Source organism: Corvus hawaiiensis, chromosome 1, assembly GCF_020740725.1.
Source record: "Corvus hawaiiensis isolate bCorHaw1 chromosome 1, bCorHaw1.pri.cur, whole genome shotgun sequence".
In the NCBI taxonomy this organism is placed as follows: Eukaryota; Metazoa; Chordata; class Aves; order Passeriformes; family Corvidae; genus Corvus; species Corvus hawaiiensis.
Genome location: NC_063213.1, coordinates 92,957,200 through 92,967,498, shown reverse-complemented (window position 1 = coordinate 92,967,498; position 10,299 = coordinate 92,957,200). Strand labels below are relative to the sequence as shown.

Genomic DNA, 10,299 nt, shown 5'->3' with positions numbered 1-10,299 from the left:
ACCAGGGCAGCCGTGTGGATACCCCGACTGACGGAGAGCCGCCGCCCGTCCCCCGAGGCCGCGGTGCTCGCCTCTCCGCCCGCTTCCTGCTTGAGGGGGGTGGGTCGAGTCTAATGAGGGCGGCGCCGATTGGCTGGGAGAGACGCCCCCGCTTCCCGCAGCCAATAGGCGCGCGGGACACTGCGGCGCGGGTGAAGCCGGGCGGAGGGTGAGTGGTGAGGGCGGCGGGAGGGGGGCCGTGGTGGCCCCGGCGCTCCGCGGGATGGGTCAAGGTGGTTGTGGCGATGGCTCTTTCCCCGCCAATTAAAGATGTATTTGGTGATTCTTGCCTTTAACTGCAGCCTCCTCGAGGCAAACACCAGGTCTCTCAGCCCCAGCCAGAGGCGAGGATGGGCTCAAGAGGAGGGCCGGGTGTGGGATGGTGCTGGAGGACACGCTCTAGGCTTCATCCCCAATCCCTGTGAATGGACGGATTGAGGCTGGCAGCTTGTGCTGTGCTCAAAACCCGCAGGAGTTGGGACCCGGGAATTTTTGGGTGCTTAGTTCTTTAAAACACAGTTCCTCAGTGCCCTGGGTGCATCTCCCCATTCCTCGCTGCAGGAACAGCTCACCGAGTTTTCCAGCCTGAACAGCCTCTGTGGCTCGTGTTCTGGTTTTCCCTATGGCTGGTTTAGTTGGCACAGGCCAAATACAAACCCCCAAAATGGTGTATTTGGGGGAAAACTGGTTCTGGCTCCTGCCGGTAACATCTGCAGGAGTGGGCTGGCCTCTCCCCTCGTGGGCAGTTCAAACCCGAGCTCGTTAAATATTGATGCCTGAGATCTGTGCAGGCCCTTGAACAGCACAAGTGTTCAGATCCCCGGCTGGCCCTGGTTTCCAGGATAACCCTTCCAAGGGCTGCTTTCCCCCTGCAGTAATTCCTGTGGTGGAGGCATGCGACGGAGGGACAGAAATAGCAGGGATTTTGGGAGCAAGTCCCAGCTGAGGCTGGAGGCCAGAACGCTGAGGTTACTGCAGTTAAAGGCCTGTGTTTACATGGGCAGGAGAGCTTTTAGAGTACTTTTACAAAACAGGCACGTGGAGCCTCCGCTGCTGTGATCCGGATCCTCCTGGTGCAGTGTTGCCCCTTGCAGGCTGCTGCAGTGGGAAGGCAGATTTTAACCTGCTGGGATAAATAAACAGCCTCTCTGTCATTCCAAGCCCCCTGTAACACCAGGAGAGGCTCCCCGTGGGGTCCAGGTCCTGCTTGGGAAGTACATCAACCTCCTCAAAGCACTGCTGTTTACTATTATTATTTTGGCCCTCTCTGATTCCTTTTGGATCCTCCCTTGTTGCTGCTGGAGCCATTCCCATCTGTTTTCCTGATGTCTGGGAAAGGGAAGGAGCACGTGGTGCTGCTACAGGCTGGCGTCAGCGCTCGCTGGAGCTGCTGCATGAGCTGCTGGCAGGGGCTGCTGCTTCTGCTCCAGCTCTGCTCCTTCCCTCTGCTGAGCTGCCTCCAGCTGCCACAGGACTTGCCCTTACCCTTCTTCCCCCCAAACTGCGGGTTTGGGTCCTGTTTGTAGGACTGAATTATGACTGAAGTGTCTGGTTTTGTTGTGTTCCAGCCAAAGGGACGCAGTGCTGCATTCTCAGCCCCCCTGCCCCGTGCTCCCACCTGCTGTCCTTGGGTGCCAGCGGGACGGGCCCCTCTCGCTGGGGACAGTGCGGGCAGTAGGTACCTGGTTCCTTTATGTGCAGAGTTTTTGGGGGGCTGGTGCTGTCTGGAGGGAGTGGGGAGGCCAGAGCCAGGTTAGGCAGGGAGATGGTGGCTGAGATGGTTGGGGTTCCAAGAGGGAGGGAGCAGGATCTGGGCGAGGGGAAGCTGAGGGGTGACTACCAGCAGCCTGTGGCTCCTGGCCAAAGGTGATGGAGCCAATTCCTTCTCAGATGCAACAGCAACAGGCTGAGCTGTGGGAGGCTCGGCCCCTCACCCATGGTGTCACCCTGGATGAGGTGACAGCAAAGGCACAGCTGCTGTCCTGGGGGATTTGCACAATTCGCTTGCACAAAGCCCTGGACACTCTGGGCTGGGGCTGCAGGAGGGACGCTGGGGTCTGTACCCAGCCTGCTGAGGCTGTTGTGGTTTTGGGATGTGGATACTCACAGTAGTCCCCTCAGCTCTCCAGAGCTGCCTCTGCGTGGCTGAGCCGTTTGGTTTTGAGAGCACACAACGGGATTTAGAGGATTGCAGGGTTTGGATTGAGCAGGGAGATCTCTCTGCAGGAGCTGTGAGAGCAGCGTTACCAGCCCCCTCCCGGCCTCGAGGCCAAGGGCAAGCACAGATCTGTGCCCAGGGCCATGTTTGGCAGCTCATGGACACCAGTTTGCTGCTCAGAGCTGTGATTTCCCTGTCCCTTGGGCTGCCAGCAGTGTGGGAATGGGATTCACTGAGTGCCTTGTGGGCTCTGAGTCCCCATGGTGTCAGAGGTGGCTGAGCTCTGATACCTGGCTGCAGGGTTTCAGCAGGGCTCTCCCCCTCAGGCCTCGTGTGTCCCAGTCCTGGCTGAGATATTGTCTGAATTCTGCCCTTTTTCGCTGCTCCTGGGTCACCCTCGACAAACCTGCCAGAAATTTCCTGATTTCTCTGAGCAGGTCCAGAGGAGGCCACGGAGATGCTCCAAGGGCTGGAGCCCCTCTGCTCTGGAGCCAGGCTGGGAGAGCTGGGGGTGCTCACCTGGAGAGGAGAAGGCTCCAGGGAGAGCTCAGAGCCCCTTCCAGGGCCTCAAGGGGATCCAAGAAGGACTGTGGACAAGGGCCTGGAGTGACAGGACAAGGGGCAATGGCTTCTCACTGCCAGATGGGATATTGGGAAGGAATTCCTCCCTGGGAGGGTGGGCAGGCCCTGGCACAGGGTGCCCAGAGCAGCTGGGGCTGCCCCTGGATCCCTGGCAGTGTCCCAGGCCAGGCTGGATGGGGCTTGGAGCAGCCTGGGACAGTGGAAGGTGTCCCTGCCCGTGGCAGGAGGTGGAGCTGGATGGGCTTTAAGATCTCTTCCAATCCAAACCATTCCATGATTCCATGACTCAGGGTGCTGTAGATGGACCTCTGGTTTGATGGGTGGAGATGCTAAAGGGGAACGAGTTGCTGGAGCTGCAGATAAACCAGCTGGAGGAACTTAGGGCTGGCTCAAGTGGCACATCCAGAGTTAGGGGTGTCCAGAAAAGCCTCATTTAATCCAAGACTGTCCTCCAGCCTGTGAAACAGATACCCAGCTCAGAGGATGCCAAAATCCTGCTGATGTCTCAGTGACGCCCTGAGAAAGTATGAAAATGAGCTTTGAATGAAGTTGCCTGTTTGGGGCTAAATATTTGATGTGCTCAGCATGAACAAAATGGCCCTGTCCTGGCGCGTTTTCCAGCTCTTCTCTTTCCCTTCCAGAGCACGATGTTCCTGGTGGGACTCTCGGGTGGGATCGCGTCGGGGAAGAGCACGGTGGTGGCCGTGCTGCGGGAGCTGGGCTGTGCCGTGATCGATGCCGATGTTATTGCCAGGCAGGGTGAGTTTTCCAGAGCCGATCCTGCTCCCCGAGGTTCCCCTGACAACCGGGATCGCTGCCGGGAAGCGCTGACGGCAGAGGGTGCTCTGGGTACATCGGAGAAGCGTTTCCCTCCCGCTTCCCAGTCCGCGAGGCTGCGGAGCAGCTGCCCCGGGGGCGGGATTGGAACTAGGATATATTTTTAATAAAGAAAAGAAGAAGATCATGACCTAATAAACACCCTGGGGAGATTGTGCTCTGAGTTTTCCTCCCCTGAAGTGTGATGCTTCCCAGCTTTGAAAGCCAAGTCTGGGCAAAAATAAATGTGGTTCCCCGTAAAGTGGAATCCCTTGGCTAATCCCATATGCCCCCTGAGCCCCAGGACACCCATCCTGTCACTCAGTTACGTTGGGTGGGATCACTAACACAGCTGAAAGAGAAAGCCCCTCTGTGCTGGATGTCGTTTGTCTGCTGATCCTGAGAGATCAGACCACAAAATCATTGTGCTCAAAAAAAGGAAAAAAAAAGAGGCTCCAGAGATCCCAGGCCAGGGGGAATTTGGTCTGTGCTCCTGCAGTGCACGCCTGCCTCTTGCTGCTCTCCAAATGTGCTGCTCAGGCTGGAGAAAGGACCCAGGATCCCAGCTCTGTTGCCTCAGTAGGACTGGAGCTCACCTTGTTTCCCCTGATTACCTGTGAGATGTTAATCCCTTCACCCCACCAGGATAACGAAGAGAGCAGAGGTTGCCCAGAGAAGCTGTGGCTGCCCCTGGATCCCTGGAAATGTCCAAGGCCAGGTTGGACGGGGCTTGGAGCAACCTGGGATAGTGGAAGGTGTCCCTGTCCATGGCGGGGGTGGGACTGGATGCTCTTTTTCCCCAACCAGTCTGGGATTCTGAGGGCTGTGGATCCTGCATGCAGCAGGTTTGGGGTCTGTGGCTGAGTCATGGCGCAGTGGTGCACATTTGGAGGTGCCTGAGCTTTTCTGTTTGGTGAAGAACTTACTGTGTAGCCACTCAAAGCTGTGATGCTTTAACGTTTTATTGCACTGTAATTCCCCTGGAGGTGCAGGAAATTTGCTGGAGGTGCTAAAAGCCCTCAGAGACAGTAGGAAAACACCACAGATACTCTGTGGAAGTTTTTCTGCCAATCACTTTATTTTCCACCAATTCCTTTTTTATATGTGTTTGTTTACTATATGGATTTCACCCATCCTGAAACTGCCTCCATGTGATATTCCATGGGAGAAAAAAAATTGGTCTTAAAGACTTTTATGAGGTTGGCCTGAGGTTACAACCTGTGGCAATGTTCCTGGATTTGGGAGAGATGATTATCTGCGGTCTGTCCTTCGCTGTGGTTACCCTCAGCTGGAGCTTAATTATGGTTTTATTGCTTCATCCCTTTTGTTGGGGATTTTTTTTTGGTGGCTTTAAAGTTATACACTCCTGTAACATCAGAGCCCCTGCAAGGGCTGATTGGGGATTGAGCTTTTAGAAGGTTTTTGTATTCATTTTCCTGAAGAATTTAGTGACTGACGTGAAAGACAGTAAAAAAATCCACCTCAGCAGCAGCCAGAGCCAAGTTGCAGCAGTGAGTATCCACAAAGTGCTGAAGTTTCAGCTGGTCCTGATCCCTTTAGGATCTCCCTGCTCAATCCCTGGCGGGAATTGTCTGAGCCCAGTTCCTGCCCCTGCCTTGGCGTGTGGCCATCACTGTGTCCTCCTGCCTGCCCTGCTGACTTGTCACCCCGAGCAGCAGCATGTGCCGGGAGCGTTGTGGTGCTGAATTAATGTCTGCAGGACTTCGATCTCCCAGGTGTCAGCCCTCAAAGGGACCTTGGGCTGGCAGGGCTGTTCTGGCAGGAGCTGCCAGGCCGTGCAGCTGTGGTGCCAGGACAGATGAGCTGGAGGCAGATGTGCTGCCACGGGGAGCATCAGCTCCGTCAGTTAATGAGCAAACCCCATCTGAGGGCGATTGCTGATGCAAACACCGACTGTGCTGTAAAACCGGCTCTCACCCCCGGCTGTTTGATGTTCTCAGTGGTGCAGCCCCACTCCAAGGCCCATCAGCAGATCCTGCAGCACTTTGGCACCGAGATCCTCCTGGAGAATGGCGAGATAAATCGTGAGGCTCTCGGAAACATTATCTTCTCTCAGCCGGAGAAACGGAGGCTGCTGAACTCCATCACCCACCCTGAGATCCTGAAAGAGATGCTGAAGCAGGTCCTGAAGTACTTTGTGCTTGGTAAGAGGTCATGTCCGGCCTGCCAGGACTCCTGCTTGGGCAGGAGCCATCCCTGATCCCTCTACCTTTAGTTTGAATGTGGGGAGAGGAACAGGGAAAACAGAGAAAGGGAAGGGACATTGAGTGACAGCCTTTGTGCTCTGCCTCCGGTGGCCTTTGGCGTCTGTTTGGAGGATTCATTCCTGATTCACTCCTGCCTTTCACTGCTGCCCTTCACCGCTTTCCTCTGTGGTTTAAAGTGTATCTGTAGGGCCTGGGAGCAGCTTTGCTGAGATTACCCACCAGATAATGTCACACTCCTGAAATGGCCAAATATCCCTCCCTGCCCCCAGCCTGCTCCAGCTTCAGTGGAAGCTGTGGAGCCCTTTGAGTGTCGATAAGGTGAGGAATGGGCTGACAGCTGTGGCTTCCAAAGTCCCGTGTTCCCCCTGATAAATGGAACAAATGCAGCTGTCAGGCCGGGCTGGGGAAATGCCAGATAAGATCACCAGCTGTTCCAGAGGTCTCCATGTAGACAGACGGATGCCTTAATGGAGTCAGTCTGGATTCGTGGTGCTTATCAGAGCTGAGGCCTGTGAGAGCTGAACAGGCTGGGGCACCGCGGGGCCGAGCTCTGCTGCGGGGTGAGGAAGCACAAAGGAAGCAACAGGCAGGAATGCCAGGAGCCAGAGATGGAGTCTTGAACTCGGGGCTGTGGGCTCAGGAGGCGGATGCTGTCCTGGCCTTCGGCGAGAGCGCTGTGTGGCTTCAGCAGGCTGCTTTGTCCTCATTAGTCAGGATTTAATGATTTGGGATAGCTGGATGTTGTCTCTGAGGATCGCTGTGTAAGGAAAGCTCTGATCGATCAAATCAGAGGGCAGCGAGAAGCCTCTCAGGGCGGAGATGCTGGTGGAATGGTGGCTCCTTGGATGATGATGTCTTTGTCGAGGCATTGCTTGCTGTGGGCAGCTCGGTTTTGGGGGGGGGTCATAAAGAGGGGACACCAACAAACCTGGAGATGTCCCCTTGGCTGGGACCATGCAGGGGAATGAAGTCCTGACTTGGAGCTTTCTCCTGCCCTTTTCCTTTCCCCCAGGCTCAGCAGGGCATCTCCCACCTCGCCAAACACTGGCCAAGGGCAGAGGCACAGGGAGAACCAGGGGGACAGTGATTGACTGTGACAAGCTTTGCTCCCTGTGATCACAGAGGTTTTAAACCAAACTCAGCCAGTTTTGGTGAGGGTTCAGCCCCTGGGCTGTGCCTGGAGGCTCCCCCATGTTTCAGTGTCACAGCTGCGGGAGGTCTGCAAGGGTTTCCTTGCTCCCCTTGATAAAATGGAGCTGTTTAGCCAAAGCTTTTTATGAAGGGAGGAAAGCTGAGCTGGGAAATGTTGGCTCAGATGGCTGCAGCCTGGTAAAGTCTTGGACAAGAGAAGGAGTGGAAAGCAGATCCTGCTGTGGGCACTGCTTCCCGGGAGAGGCCGGCACGGCGCGCAGCTGCTGCTCTTGCCAGCCAGGCACTGCTGTTCCTCATTTCAGCTCCTCGTTTCAGCTCCTCATTATATTTCTGCAGTTTCACCTTTGGTCTGAGAGCAGCCAGGTTAGGGTTGGTTTTTTTTTCCTCTGGAAACTTGGAATGAAACCATTTCCTCCCTATGAGAGGGAGAAGGGCCAGCGGGCTCTGCTCTGCTCGGCTGTAATCATGGAGCTGTAGAGCTCCTGCTTGCTTTGCTTTTCCTAGCCATGGTGTGTGTGCAGCATGAGGAATTTGGGAATGGGGGTTAACAGTGTTCCCTTTTTTGGGGAATGTTGCCATTTCCACAGGCTACCGCTATGTGATCCTCGACATCCCTCTGCTCTTTGAGACCCACGGATTGACCAGGTTTATGAAATACACGGTGCTGGTTTATTGGTAAGTGCTCTGGGAGCCATGAGGACAGGGACAATGCCACCTCTCTCAGAGGGGACCATCATGTGCCTCCACTCTGGTGAAGGTTCAGCCACAGCCCTGGTGTGAACCCCACTGTGAGAAGCAACACTGCCTTTATAGTGCATGAGGGCCTTCCTGAGCTTTGCCTGGAACCTGGCACCATCATAGAAGGGAGATTGCTGCCTTTCGGCCTTCCACAACCCATGCTCCATCAGGGCAGGATTTGGGGCACTGTTACAGGCTGTGGGAACGCTGAGCACAGCCCAGGCAGCGGCGGCTCTGCTGATCCAAGTGCAGGCTGACTGTGTCAGAAATGACAGGGGGCACCTCTCTCATTCCCATTTTATCCCAGTGATTCCCCCTGGTGCCCGAGGAAGGCAGATCCCCCGTTCCCTCCCACCCCTAGCTCAGCCCCGTGCTCTGCCCGGCAGTGACCCCCTGACGCAGCTGGCGCGGCTGATGAAGAGGAGCGGCTTGGGCACGGCTGAGGCCGAGGCTCGGATCAGCTCCCAGCTGCCCCTGGACGAGAAGCGCAAGTGGGCAACGCACGTCATCGACAACTCCGGGGACTGGGAGAGCACGCGCCGGCAGGTCCTGCAGCTGCACGCCCGCCTCGAGGATTCCCTGGATTTCCTCTGGGCACGGCTGGCAGTGGGCACGGCTGTTGCTGGGCTCGGAGGGCTGGTGTTCCTCCTCCTCCGGCATTTCATCTCTTAATTCACCTTTTCTCTTAGTCAGGGAAGGGGCCTGAATTTCCCAGTTTGAAAAGGGCAGTGAAAGGCCACCTCTGTTAATGAGCTTTGCCAGCTGAATGCAGACAGCGGCATGAGGCATCTCCTTGCACACTTCCCAAGGTGAACACAGCCAGAGGTTTTTTCAGGCACGTTCTCCCTGCTCAGGTTCTCATCCACCAGTCGTGCCTGTGGGATGAGGCCCTTGTCCCCATGTGGGTCTCTGTTGTGGGATTTCAATGAGTTGAGGCACTTTAATTTCGAACAATCTCACTTTAATCAAGCACAATTTCACTTTAATCGGGTACAATTTCACTTTAATCGGGTATAATCTCACTTTAATGTCTTCCAGGACAATCTTCTCCCTGGGGCTGGGTGGCTTCTCAGTACCTGTCACCACCTCCACTGTCCCTTGGGTGATTCCTCATAGCTCAGCCCTTTTAATCCAAATTTACACTTGGGATTTCCCCTCTTTCATGTTGATTTAATGGAAACCTGTTAAATCAGCGAGGGGGAGGACAGCACCTCATTCACATGGATCGAGTGTTCAAGCTGGCTGCTCCTCCCTCTTGCCCTCTGTTTCTGTGGCCATCACTCGTGGGTCACCTTTGGCTTTGGATGCAAGGGTCTGATCCACCCTGGAGTAGTCTGAGACCTGGGCTCTGCCTCGTTCAAACTCATTTCCTGCTGTTTGAGCTTCCTTCGGCGGCGGTTTCCCGGTGAGAGAACTGAGCCTGGGTGAGGCGGGTGCTGGGTCTTCACTTTTGTTTTAATAAAACACTGAACAGCAGCTGCTCCGCATCCCACGGCTGCTCCCGCGGCTCTTCCCAGCCTGCTCCCAGGTTGTTCCTATGCTGGGGCACGGCTGCGCTCTGTAAAGTTCAGCACACGCAGGAAGAGCTGCCGGGCGCTCCTGCTTTTCCTGGTAAACATCCCTGAGCTGCTCCAGGAGCTGCATCAGCCCTCCTGTGATCTTCCCTGGGAGGCTGTGGTTCAGTGTTGTCTCTGGGCACCCCACGGGGTGGGTCTGGCTTCCAGGGATGTGATCCTGAACCTGCTGTGGTTCTCAGTGGCCAGCACGTTCCCTCTGGGGTACCCCGGTCCCCACTGCCACCCCTTGTCCCCACACTTTGAGAAAGGTGGATGCTGCCAGCCCCTGGCCTCCTTCTCCCTGCTCACGGTGATCCCTGGGATCCTCCAGGATGCTCCCACCCTCCTGCCTGGGCTTGGTCCTTGGAGGCAGGGTCCTGCCCATCCCCTGTGCCATCCTTTAGGCTCTGGGACCTTCCCAGGGTGTCCCCAGCCAGCACATGCTCCTATTTGGGGCCGAGCACTCTTCCACCCCCGTCGTCCCCTGAGCCTCACTGTGCACACGCCGGTGCCATGTCTCACCCACCTGGAGAAACCTGGTGGTCCCTGTGCAGCCCCAGGGAGCATCCCTGAGCTGAAGCGTCCATCTGGCTACCCCAACTCTTCCAGCCGTGCTGGGGGAGCCGTACCCGAGCGCTGCCCCACCCCTGCTCTAAATGCTCCGTAATTGCGCCGTGCCGCTGGAGTCCCTCGCAGCCAGCCATAAATCAGGGCCGGAGCGGGATTTCTCGGCCGAGATAAGCACCGGTTCCGCCTCCCTCCCGCCCGCCTCCGCGATAAATGGGGCCGGGGGTGGAAGCAGGGAGCGAGACGGGGCCGTAATCGCATTTGGCGCTTCGCTGCCGCCCGGCTGACGTTCGCCCGCCGCTAACGAGTTTAGCGGGGCCGAGGGAGCGAGCGGTTCCAGGGGCATGGTGAGGCACAGGGCTGCCCACGGCGCTGGCGTGGCCGGGGGAGCCTGGTGTGGGGGGCCCTGGGCTGAGCTGGGGGCTGAGCCCCCTGCGTGGGCTGCGGGCCCGGGTGTTGGTAC

General features: G+C 56.7%; 1 protein-coding gene across 3 annotated transcripts; it reads left to right on the top strand.

Annotated features, from left to right (window-relative positions):
- The first annotated feature begins 37 nt into the window (after positions 1-37).
- DCAKD (dephospho-CoA kinase domain containing) lies at positions 38-9,189 on the top strand. Of its 3 annotated transcripts, XM_048313675.1 has the most exons (6): positions 38-208; positions 1,608-1,713; positions 3,421-3,538; positions 5,557-5,760; positions 7,563-7,650; positions 8,100-9,189. In XM_048313675.1, the coding sequence occupies exons 1-6, from the start codon at positions 114-116 to the stop codon at positions 8,383-8,385; spliced, it is 897 nt and encodes a 298-aa protein (XP_048169632.1). In that variant the 5' UTR covers positions 38-113; the 3' UTR covers positions 8,386-9,189. The 3 variants fall into 3 exon arrangements, with proteins under 3 accessions (XP_048169632.1, XP_048169653.1, XP_048169642.1); XM_048313696.1 differs by lacking the exon at positions 1,608-1,713 and having other exon boundaries at positions 105-208; XM_048313685.1 differs by lacking the exon at positions 38-208 and having other exon boundaries at positions 1,631-1,717.
- The last annotated feature ends 1,110 nt before the right edge of the window (positions 9,190-10,299 follow it).